At 40.2% G+C, this 13,178-nt stretch overlaps 1 protein-coding gene across 23 annotated transcripts in view; it reads right to left on the reverse strand.

Annotated features, from left to right (window-relative positions):
* Positions 1 to 13,178, reverse strand: part of ptprk (protein tyrosine phosphatase receptor type K) — a 139,308-nt gene that overhangs the window by 86,707 nt on the left and 39,423 nt on the right. For all 23 annotated transcript variants that reach the window (XM_029114464.2, XM_029114470.2, XM_029114467.2 and 20 more), the window contains 2 exons: positions 12,618 to 12,740; positions 1,985 to 2,256 (listed from right to left, as the gene is read on the reverse strand). In XM_029114464.2, coding sequence (XP_028970297.1) covers positions 1,985 to 2,256; positions 12,618 to 12,740 — 395 coding nt within the window. The remainder of the gene's footprint in view (positions 1 to 1,984; positions 2,257 to 12,617; positions 12,741 to 13,178) is intronic.

Genomic DNA, 13,178 nt, shown 5'->3' on the forward strand with positions numbered 1-13,178 from the left:
AACAACAACTCTGAACATTGCAGGGGAAATAAACCTGCCTTCACGTCTGTTAAAAGCTGCAGCAGTAGCTATTAGCTGGACTCTAGGTATAAAGAAGCCGGGTATCACCCCTGTTCCAGTTTTATAGCCTTTCAAAGGTTTGTCTCTAGGCAGTTTGGGTTGTCACCCCTGAATACCTCACTGAGAGCCCGTACTTACTGGGAGGTTAGGGTTGTCAGGCTGGCTTTAGATGGCGCAGAGTGATATGTAGCTATCTTGCCGGGCCCCTCCGGCTAACACAGCCACACACATTGCCCGTGTGCCCCAGTCCCCGCTCCTGGATCCCGGTCAACATTGATAAATCAGTGGCCTAGCATAGCCAATGTCGCCAGTGCTTTAGTCAAGGATCCCTGAGCCAGCTCCGCTCAAACCACACCGCGCAATGCATGTCATTATTAAGTAATTATGAGGACCAGTGGTGACCCTCTTTCATGGGCCTCACCATGATAGAGGATGACAATGGCGGAGTAGGACATTAGATTGCCCTCCTCCTCCTTACCCAGCCCCCAACCATCCATTCCTCCTCCTCCTTACCCAGCCCCCAACCATCCATTCCTCCTCCTCCTTACCCAGCCCTCAACCATCCATTCCTCCTCCTCCTTATCCAGCTCCCAACCATCCATTCCTCCTCCTTTCCCAGCCCCCAACCATCCATTCCTCCTCCTCCTTACCCAACCCCCAACCATCCATTCCTCCTCCTTCGTACCCCCCCCAACCATCCATTCCTCCTCACCTCCCCTCACAATCCATTTCTCCCCCTCTTTACCTGCTCTAACAATCAATTTCTCCTCCTCCTTGCCCCCTAACCATCCATTCCTCCTCCTCCTTACCTCCCATAACCATCCATTCCTCCTCCTCCATACCTCCCATACCCATCCATTCTCATTACTCTGCCAGCTACTGGAAAACTTGGCTTAGAAGTTGTAAATTAGACTATGAGGAAAGGATTAATGATCTTCTGTGACTTTTTTATCACTCCCCAACTTACACTCCTCCTAAAAAATTTTTTTACCTGCAACAAATGAACCACAATTTCTCGTAATGTACAAAATATAATATTTTAAGGCAGAAATTAAATGGCTGAGAATTTTTTTTTGCCGAAAGCTGAACAAAACTAATTGCCAATAAAATGTACACATAATAATCAAGATATATATTACATGACTTCACTGATATTCAAGTGGCTATGTATTTTGCCTGTGCTCCACACTTGGTGAATTGCAATCAATATGGCATTTGACAAGAGCAAACCTACTGGAATCAAGTCTAATTTAGCCTATATGGAAGAAGTTATTAATATCCTGCTCCCTCGCAATAATTGCAATTGCAAATTAGTTAGTGCTGTCAACAGATTAAACAAAATGATCAGGTTCAATTGCATTACATTTTCATTATTTGCTCAGATATATAAATAAATATTAAAAAAGATAAATATTAGATTAGAAACTAATTTAATATTCATTTTTTTAAATAACTGCACATTTCTGATAATAAGTTTGTTCTTCTTGGATAAAAGTGTGCAAGGTTCCTGGCTCTGAAGAACTAGTGATGGGATTTACAGTGTTAAAAAATGCTGCGATAAAAATGTCATGTGTTACCATGACTTCAACAAAACACCTTTGAAAGGCTTAATATCATTTAATAATAAACCTGCCATAACTTAAGGAAGAGGAAAGAATTCTGTCCTGGCTTGAATATCATCCATTTTCTCAAGCCACAACATGAGGATAAATGAACAAATGTAACACTTGGAACTGTGACCGTACAATACATTTCAGAAACCTGGTCCCAGTTCTCTGTGTTCTTTCTAACCTCTTACATTACAATGAATAGCAGTACATGGAAACCTGATCCAGGGTCAGCAATATACCCTTCTGATACATGATACATAATACATACAGCCCCAGATGGACAGATAATAGAGTGACCCAGTGGGTCTGTGTACCTGATACTCATTGGGCCAGAAGGTACTGACAGCCAGTTCAGCCCGGAGCCAGTCCTTCCCGGTGTAGCTGGTCACATTCCAGATGGGGTTAGCCAGAGGTCCTTTGTTCACCTTCACCAGGATGTTCAGTGTCCCTGGGCTGGAGCCATCTTGGGTGTACAATAAGTAGTTGAAGTCAATGCAGTGGGTGTCGTTTTCCTTCATGACCGGCAGCTGTATGCGCGCTTTCTCCCCAGCGTCATGAAGGGAAGAGTCCACCATCATATAGGAGCCTGGGGGATAGGACAGAATGAACAGAAGGGGAATGAGAACAGGACTCCCCAACACGGTCGTAAGGCACCTTCAGTTGCCTCGTAGGTTACCGTAGACCTAAGCTGACACAACCGATTCAAGTAGTCAAAGCCGCGATGATTAGTAGACTTGCTTAATGATGTGTGCCAGTGAAGGGTTAATAGAAAACCGTTTAGGGGTTGGCCAAGGACAGAGTTTGGAAATCCTCCGATTGAAGATTTAAAGAGAAGAGTCACTCTCAGTCGCTAGGGATTCCCCACTCCACTTTAGGTGGTCCAATTAGGTAACAAACTTTTGGGGTAAAGATCAAACAAACAAATACTGTTTGGATCCTCAATACACTGAATGGTTTAATCCACTAATTAACCACAAATAGTTATTTTGGGAAAATGTCCATGCAGAGTATAAGGAGATTAATTTAACACTGATTAAACTAATAAATACAAAATGCAGGCCTGATTCCTATGAACCATTGCATGATTTGATTCTGGCCTGCTCACTTCGTTTACGCGTGATAACCTAGAGCAAGATAGTAAGCATGGCCAAGGTCTAAGTTCAACACAATTTATCACAACCTCCAGTAAATCTCTTCACCATTTTCAAACATGACAAAAGCAAGGAACCATATTTAAGTTCAACCCCACAGAGGGTATCATCGTGTGTACAAAAGCAAATATACAGTTAGGTCCGAAAATATTTGAACACTGACACAATTTTCATAATTTCTGCTCAGTACACCACCACAGTGGATTTGAAATGAAACAACCGAGATGCAATTGAAGTGCAGACTATTGTATATTGTATGAAATGTTTAGGAATTGCAATGGGGTTCAAATGTAATTGGACAAATAAGTGTAACAGTGATAAATAAAATGTTCATTTGTAATTCTTTGCTAAATCCTTTGCAGAATCCTTTGCTGTCAATGACTGCTTGATGTCTGGAATGCATGGACATCACCAAACATTGGGTTTCCTCCTTTGTGATGCTTTGCCAGGCCTTTACTGCAGCTGTCTTCGTTTCTTGTTTCTTCATTCTGCCTTAAGCTTAGTCTTCAGCAAGTGAAATACATGCTTGATCGGGTTGAGATCAGGTGAGTGACTCGGCCATTGCAGAATATTCAATTTATTTGCTTTAAAAAACTCCTGGGTTGCTTTTGGCAGTATGTTTTTCATTGTCCATCTGTAAAGTGAAGCATTCATCCAGCTCCATTATCAATAAACATTAGTGACCCAGTGCCATTGGAGGCCATGCATGCCCATGCCATCACACTGACTCCACCATGTTTTACAGATGATGTGGTATTCTTTGGATCATGAGTAACTACAAGTCTGCTCCATACTTTTTTCTCCCCATCATGCTGGTACAGGTTGATCTTAGTTTAATCTTTCCAAAAAATGCTGTTCCTAGAAGTGGGCTGGCTTTTTTTAGATGTTTTTTGGCAAAGTGTAATCTGGCCTTTCTATTCTTTTGGCTTATGAATGGTTTGCACCTTGGAATGGACCCTCTATATTTGCTCTTGTGAAGTCTTCTCTTTATGGTAGACTTGGATAATGATATGCCTACCTTCTGGAGAGTGTTCTTCACTTGGCTGGATGTTGTGAAGGGGTTTTTCCTTACCATGGAAGGGATCCGACAATCACCACCACTGTTGTCTTTTGTGGACGCCCAGGCCTTTTTGTGTGGCAGAGCTCACCAGTGTGTTCTTTTTTTCTCAGAATATACAACCAAACTATTGATTAGGCCACTCCTAATGTTCCTGCTATCTCTCAGATGGACTTGGCCTAAGCATGGCCTGTTTAACTTGCATTGAGAACTCCTTTGACCGCATGTTGTGGGTTCACAACAATAGCTTCCAAATGTGAATGCCACATCTGGAATCAACTCGAGACCTTATACCTGCTTAATTGATGAAGAAATTACGGAATAGCCCACACCTGTCCATGAAACAGTGTTAGAGTTAAATGTCCCATTACTTTTGGTCCCTTGAAAAAGCAGGGCCACATATTAAAGAGCTGTAATTCCTAAATGCTTCCTCCAATTTGGATGTGAATACCCTCACACAAAAGCTGAGAGACTGCACCTTAAGCCCATATTCATTATTAAAAATAACAAAACTTGTGTCAGTGTCCAATTATTTTAAGACCTAATTGTATGTTCGTAATATATTTCAGGACGCAATCAGGCTACCCCTGTGGATTATGTGTGCAGTTTTAAAATTGATATATTCTGGAGGTAACTGTGACATTTTCAAAGGGGTTTGAATGATTGTTTTCATCAAAGACAAAGACAGACTAGCCATGGGGGCCTCTGGAGCACTGCATTACAATGAACTTGATTTCTCTTAGTGTTTTGTTGAATTTCATTTACGAATAGGTGATTGTTTAAATGTATATACAGAATATCCAAACATTTCAGTTGACAATTATTGAAATGGTTTGTGTTTAATGCCAAGTTTTTGGTTTTGGTAACAAAGGGCCACCCTCCCAAAGCTATAGGCCCTTCCCTTTAACCTCCAAACCCCCCTCTGATGGACTGTTCCAGTCAGTGTGTTTCTCATCAAGGTAGAAAATAAACATGAGGCCTAAAAAAATGACTCATGCATTACTTCTTCATGAGAGCGAGATCCAAAGAAAAAACTAAAGAAACAGCTAAAGAGCTACAGCCAAAAACTGTCAGCAATTCTTCTTTGCACAACTATGATATAATTCATTTATTTCACTTCCCCACTTCAGCTCAAACAAAATATGTCCAAAATGGAAGAAAATACATACTGCTTGTTTTCCTATTAACATTCCTTCGACAATGTTCTGAATAAAGTAATTGTAGAGCAACATAAAAGTGAGGGATGGGAATTATTTGTTAAGCAGCATTGGAAATTAGTTTTTTAATAATGTGGATGGAAAACCAAAAACTTCACCGGCTTCAGTTCGCGCCTTCAAATCTGGATTTTACCATGATTGTCTGTGACCTTTCTGAATTGCTCAACCTCAAATATATTACAGTCATTCCAAACAGACCTGATCTAAACCAGTCCAAAAAGTTCACAATAGTAATTTTTTTTTCAGTAAACCAATATATTGCAATATTTTGTTTTTACGGAACAGTATTTAGGTCTTTGTACTATACCTGTGTGTTCTAAAACATGTCATGTTTGATGTTTTGTGAGGACCTCGGGAAGGGTAGCTGCTGCTATTGACAGTAGCAAATAAGAATCCTAATAAAATCGTACTTCTAAATCCACAACACAGATGTGAACAACTTCAATATCAACTCATGTAGACTAGATTTAGGTCTTTAACAAGATCTGTCAATTTTGTGGCCACCGGCTTCCAATCTGCATCAGACAGACTAGTTCCCAGAGAATATAAGCAGCTTCTACTCCTGTGGCCCTTCCTTGCTTTGGTAATTACTGGGTAAAAACCCTTTTATCAAACCAGGTCCTCAATGACCTGTTGATAAGAGTTCAAAGCAATGTGGATTTGTGAGATAAAAAGATGGTGATCCACCATTTCATTTTACTCAGGAAAGGGCCTGTGTCTCGATGCAAATTGCTATATTCCCAGTCTTGTAAAAACATGTTACTGACTAAATAAAGATATACAGTTTATTAGCACACCACAGTAAATTAAGGTACCTTTACTTCAGAAGTGCCTTGTATGTTCTGTCTGATTTACGATAAATTCCACTTAATAAAAAATCTGTCAGAACATACAGGGCTTCTTTTTTCTGAAGTCATGGCATGACATATCAAGATAAATCTCGGTCTCAATAAAAGTCCAAATCAGTTAAATTCATCAATGATATAAGGCCTAAAGTGTCTTCCAGTGTTTCTTGATACAACTGGGTCCATTCTCACACCATGGTCATAGAGGCAGAAACCAGGCATTCTCTCAATTACTACTTCACAACAGACTACAAACCTCAATATCCTGAAAGCAAGAACCTGCAATTAAGGTTGACCCAAACCATAGTGTTGAGTCCAGTAAAGCGCTGCTCTGCCACAAAGCAATGGCTTTCTCATAGCCACACTCGCGCTGGGGCGGCATTCATCCGCAGAGCTCCAGAACATTGGATCTGATAAAGCCTTCGGCCTGGGGAACAGGGAGAGGACTAAGCCTGCTATCTTACTCTGAATCCCAGTCCTCAGGGCTCTCTCACTCCCTGACCTGGCCTGGCCTCCTATCAGTCTACATCAACAGGGGCCAGATGAAGCCAGCTGAAATATGAGATTCCCAAAAGGCAGCAAAGCTTGTTCGCACTTGGTACATTGACAGATGTGGAAATCTCTGGACCACCGACTGACAAAGTCCTTGATCGTAATTTAACATTCCCAAATAGTTTATGGATATTCCGTTTGCTTTCAAAGTTGTTTAAAAGTGAGTCAATGGTTCATTAAATTGTGTTTGCATGAATCACGTTTGACTCAATCAAACAATTGTGTCATCACTCTTCCAACTCCATATAGACTTTTCAGTATTGCGCCTGAGATTAAAAGTAGATGTTTTTGTAGTGAAACCCAATAGGCATTCATTTTTTTCAAGCAAATCAAATCTTTGAATCGAATCAAAATCTCCTCTCCTGTTCATGTTACTGCATACAAATCATCAAAAGGTGTCAAAGTGGTCTGGAGGAAGCGAGCCAGAAGTCCCTTTGCTAAGGGTGGTTCAATATGATTGCGGGGAACACCTACAAAGCTCCTAAAAGACCATATCCCCTGATTCAAACAAGACTTTTCCAACAGGAAGGGAGCTTTTGGGATGTGTTGTGACAGGATTATTCTAATGCAGTGATTGGCAATGGTGTCTAATCAAGAACTGAAACTAATGACGTGATGCCAGAATTGTCAGAGCCGAGCCGAGCTGAGCTGAGTGGAGCCGCAGTGCCGGCTGAGAATGAGCAGCACATGAAAGAAACATAGAGCAGGATATCTGAGAGAGAATGATGGAGCACCTCATCAGTTGTACACAACCCGCCAAACCACCCACCCACCAACCCACCCACCAACCCACCCACCAACCCACCGTCAGGCAGACAGTCAGGCAAGCAGACAGGCAGCTGCACAAATCACAAAGGGAGGTTCATAGATCTCCCAAAATCCACTCCTGTCAGAAATCGATCTCTTTTTAGGAGAAACATTCAAAGATCCCAGTCAGAAACAACCCAAACAAATATGTTTTTTTTTCCAGATATTTTTTTCACACATTGTTATGCTTTATTGACAGACACAGTGGGAAATTATAGAGAAAATTATTTTCCCAAAAAGAGCAACGGTCTGACTAAAACCCATGCTGCAGCAACACAGGAGCACGGGGGGCAGCAGTCTGGACTGTCAGACCGTCCCAGGGCACCTAACAAACAATTCTTAAATAAGACAGGAACACCATCTAACCTGTGGTTTACATGAGCTTGGTACCCTGTTACCTGGGATGCTGTTGTAATCTCTTTGGCAAATCCAACGAGCGGATTTCAAAATTGAGAAACAACAATGTTGGGTAGTTTCATTTTACTGAACCATATGTAATGAGTTTATTGCTCTGGCTAAAATCTTTAAAGTAACTGTGTTCCTGTCGTGATGTATAAATGCAAACAGCTGGAGAAGGAAAACACGATCTTGTTCGAGCACGCCAACAATTTGAACCAGTTTCAGATGCCAGACCAAAAACATACTGATGCCAAGCAACAATCTACAGCTGGGCTGTGAAGTTGCAATGTGGACAGTGAAGGACACGACATTTGCACAGAATGGACACAAATGGATGCAGCAAAGAACAGAGAAATCCTGAAAGAAAACCTGTTGCAATCCGCAAGAGACAGGGGGCTTGGGAGAAGATGAATCTCCAAGCAGGGCAATGACCCCAAACATACAGCCAAAGTCACACTGGGGTAGATTAAAAACAAAAAGGTCAATGTTTTGGAGTGTCTGAGTCAAAGCCCGGATCTCAGTCCAGTTGCTGTTCACCAACTGTCCCCATCCAACTTCACAGAGCTTGATCAATTTTGCAAAGAAAAAAGGGCAAAAGATGTGATAAAGTCGTAAGAGACCTATTCAGATTCATTGCAGATTCATGGCTGCAACGGCTGCCAAAAATGCCTCTGTCAACTATTGACTAAAGGGGGTGAATACTATATCAATTTGTTTTGTAGTTGGAATTAATTTTGAAAACTTAGCAGATTTTATTTTTGGTGTTGACCGGTGGCAAAAACTTGAAGAAAGACAATAGACTCAACTACACAGAAATTGAAATGGTCATTGTTGAATTTGTTGTTTTTTGCAATTTGTTTAAAGATGGATGTATATAATGAATAATTTGTAAAATAATAATAATAAATATAATTAAAAAAATATAATACTGAAAACTCAGTCCAGTCCAGTAGTCATTGTTCATATAATTGCTTTAGCCAGGCAATCATCAGGTCATCAGTGTAAAAATGAGTTACCTGGCTATATGGTGACATGAATGTAAAATATGCAAACCAAAATCAAAATACTTCTAGTTGGAAAGTATTGCTTCGTAATGTCTCATTTTCAAAGATCACACTGGGGGACTGCTGTGTTGAGAAACAAGTATTTTGAGCCTGTTTTAAAAGCCATGACATGTGCCACTTGTTCTACATTGGCCAACGTTCTAAAATTTTCTCACATAAACTGGCATAATAAAGTTGGCCAGTACACCACAATACAAACCGTAACTATAATAAGGAATAGGTTCAGGTTGCTGTTTGTGTGGAATAACTCCAAAGAAGAAAACAGACAGCAGTACAGTACACTGTTGTTAATGGGACCATTTCAGTTCCACCTTCCACCTGTAAAATCCCATTTATTTTCTATCCATTTATCCAATTTTGCTTTAATCCTAGCATTAATGGGGAGATTATTTTTGTTCAGGAAATCTTATTAAAAAACAATTTGAGAGACTAATGGGAAGAACATTGTTGCCAGATTTAGACCTACAATACAACAAGCAGAATAAATGAAACAGGCATTCAGCAATTTGTTCTGCCATCATGCATCCACATATGACACTGTGGGGGGAAAAATAACGGCAAAATTCTGTATAGTTTCCTTTCTTATTACCTTACCATTACTCATCCGAAGTCAGAATATTAAATAAATATGTATTTTAGAATGTCGGTGTTTACTTCACATCAATGTCAGGTATCCAGAGGATGAATGCCACTCCAAAAGATGGCTGTCATCAGATTCATACCAGTGCACAAGATGGCTGTCATCCATCACGGCCTTAACCGCTGGCAGAACAGTCACTGAGGAAACAGAGACAGTCTGATGTGCCAAACATCGACTCGTGCTTTCGCATGGCCGTCAAAATTCTAACAGGTCTTCAGCTTATAATACACCATATTAGTGACATGCCTCTTCTCTGAGATGCGTAGTCCTACCCGAAACCAGCACTAAAAGAGGTGTAGGGTTTGACATTGGTGCAGTTTGTATCATGTATCCACCAAGCATGTCCTTACAGACCATAAGGAAAGGCCACCGGCACAAGACTGAGCCAAGCCTAACCTAACATGTGTCACACTTTCAACACGGTTCCAAGTTAATATTGATCAGAAGTCTCTAGCATTTGTTCTTCAGTGTTAAGAAAGGCCAATAGAGCATCATGCTTGGACTAAACCTTACCCAGAATGTCAATCAAATGTGTTTTTAGCTTGGTAAGGACCAGAGGTTTTCTGGGAAGTAAATAACACTTGTTATCTTGTCATGAAAACTGCTTGATGTGTCTGCATTTCATCCTTCATGGCTTAGAAAGTATTTTAAAGGGGTGGTTCACAATTCTTCAACCATACTGTTGTAAATGGCATGTTAGAGAAGACATATTGAGTACCTCACCCACATAGACATCCTCATCGCTCGTTCTTCAGTGTGGGGGCTGGCAGAGACCAAGAACAAAGCCTTCAGAAATACCTAAATACATAATTTTTGAAACTTTGATGCTTAGACAGTTTGGAATTGAGTGTGTGAATGCTTTCTTATTCCCTTGGTGGTGAACAAGAACATGCATACATTCACATGCGGAACGTAGCACTCAAGCCCAAAAATATGTAATTGAAGACTTTCAAATGTCATTTGTCCTAAGGACCTGTATCAAAATACCTGAAAGGACATAGATTGTCTTCAAAGCAGATGTTCATGGTTAAACTCAGAAGCCATAATGCAGAACAAATGTTTTGCATTAAGGACGGCCACTGCAGATAGAGTATCTCAAAATCAAATCAAATAAAAACATATAAGAAATAATTTAAAGAATATATCATGCCATTTACTTTTTTATCTGGATCATAAAAGGTAAACCAATCCTTTACGCTAGGGTGCTCGGTTTGCCTTAATGTTGGAGGGGCATAGTGGTCCTTTCATCCATTTAAAGGGAGGATCTCAGCTTCAAATTCTTCTCAGGAAAGGTCAATGTGGAAACATAGTACAGTGGATATAAAAAGTCTACACACCCCTGTTAAAATGCCAGGTTCTTGTGATGTAAAAGAATGAGACAAAGATAAATTATGTCAGAACAGGAATCATGTTTTCCACCTTTAATGTGACCTATAACATGAACAATTCAATTGAAAAACAAACTGAAAAACCTGGCATTTTCACAGGGGTGTGTAGACTTTTTATATCCACTGTAGTTAGTATACAGCTACTGCTTATCCAAACATTTACAAGACATGGTTAACAAAAAGGTAAGGATGTTTTTCCATAGCGAGATCATTCCACCTGCTTTAGTTCATGATTGAAGTTAAGATAAATTAAACATTGATTGTCTGTCATTATCACTTCGGTTGCGTATTTTATAACAAACCTGAGAGGCCCAGTAATGGAACTAATTTCCACTGTAACGTAAACCAACTCTCAATACTTACTCTTTAGATTAAAGAAACATCTGCTAAATGCTGCAATGTCTTTACCTGAGAAACTGGGTGATTCAAATCATTTGACAGCTTGAATGTCACCAACGCAAAAGGCATTCCTAAATTTCTACATAACAAGCCTTTTGCATCAGATATTTTTGCATGTTCAACATTTGGTCTAATAATGGCAGACAGAAAAAAGTTATTACCACTTTAAGCTCTTAAAACACAGAGAGGAGTTCATCCCCAGTCCTGAATGATTCGCGTCACACATGCATCAAATTCTGCATGGGATTATGATTTAAGATTACTTGTCTGACACAAGGTGTGGTCACTTTTAAACTAGGTATGACCACTTTTTGGAAACTATATGTTTTTGGAGGAGCTTTGCAATTTCAGTGGGATGATCATTTGACCAGCATTTGAACCTTTAAATTCAGGAACAAATTAAAACACAAGCGTGCCATCCTTAATGTTGGGTCAAAAACTATCACTATCATAGTTTGACATGTGCTATGTTATTGCTATTTCCTCAAGCCTGTTAACATGTTCAGTGTGGCTCTGGCCCATAATATATTTCACATTCTCATAAAAGGGAATATTATCCTTGTGAGAAAAGTTTGAGCAAGATATTTCTGGTTTCTGGTAAAGTCTTGTAAAATGTGCCCAGCCATCCTTTATGGACCAAACAAAGGCATTGCCGCTTCATTGTGCAACATGGTAATGGAACACAACCTTGTTCAGAAAATCTGCTGATGACCTTTTCTGTTCCTTTGCATGATTAATTACTTAATATCTTATTAATTGGGAAATTTAGCTGAAAGGCTTTAATTTCCTACACACATCACTCCTGTCTGAAAACAAGTGATTAAGCTGTGGAGAGGTGACTAAGCAAGGTCGTCAGGCCCATGCACTCCACTTACTCACCATGCCGCTTCCCTGATCTTATTCAACATCCTTAATTGTTCTGTGTGACAGTCTTCAAACCTAAATACAATTTTTTTGCTGCTGAGCACAACGCTTTTTCTCTCCTCCCGGACACTTTTTTACTTTCTGCTAAATGCTGAAGGTCAGGATCAAAACTGCATTGTGGGTAATAAAGACAAAGAGGACCAGCAAGACCCTGAGATTAATTTATTTTCACCTTTTCATTGTTTCGCATTCATTCTTTCTCCCGAAAAGAGCAGCTCTCTGCGGTTCCCTCATTAGCTACTTCATTTAACCCATTGAGTTTACACAGTAGCCCAAAACCTCACTTACATAAATTGCCTGGAACAATAGCTGCACATTTAAAGTTAACAGTGATGCTTTTGTATCAGCTGAAAAACACAAATTTCAGATGAGTTTTTTATTTATTTATTTTGCAGGTCCTAGGAACCTGGTTTTGTAGGTCCTTGGGTGCGTTTACGTAACACAGCGTGGGGAGGGAGCTATTCCGGCAGCTTCATGGAAGTGATGGGTCAGCGGGAGTCTTACCTTGAGGCAGTTCAGATGATAAGAACGGCACTTCCTGTGCACTGACATGGGTCCAGTCAAAGTCGTCATAGGGGTCCTGCTGGTAATCACACTGGGCTGGTCCATCATCAAATGTGCATCCACCTGGAAGGACAGAAGAAAAACAGTACTGTGGTCACATACCGACTAGGTTGGACACTTGATCGTCACAAAATTAAGTAAACAGTACATTTCATTCAGTTATTCCATCAAATCCTTTTGCTCTTGCAAACTGTGTTGCCGGGTGCCAAAAATAGAACTTCTTTATATTTGGTTGCCCATGTCAAATTAGTTAGCAGTAAAATGTCTTCTAAAATGTCCATGAATGTTTCATTAGTGCTTTGACCTTTTGCCAGACCTTTACAGCTGGTTCAGCACTTGGTTTTGGTATTTGGTTTGCATGGCCTGATCGAGTTTGGTGGAGACAGACAATATCAGCTTTTGGTCAAGGTGCTAATAATTCCTCCATTGCAGATTGCTAACATTGTTTCCATTATTAATTTACAGAAGAATCCCCACTAACCACATCAGGAGATTCCAACG

The sequence above is a fragment of the Esox lucius genome, chromosome 18 (genome assembly GCF_011004845.1).
Source record: "Esox lucius isolate fEsoLuc1 chromosome 18, fEsoLuc1.pri, whole genome shotgun sequence".
NCBI classification, from domain to species: domain Eukaryota; kingdom Metazoa; phylum Chordata; class Actinopteri; order Esociformes; family Esocidae; genus Esox; species Esox lucius.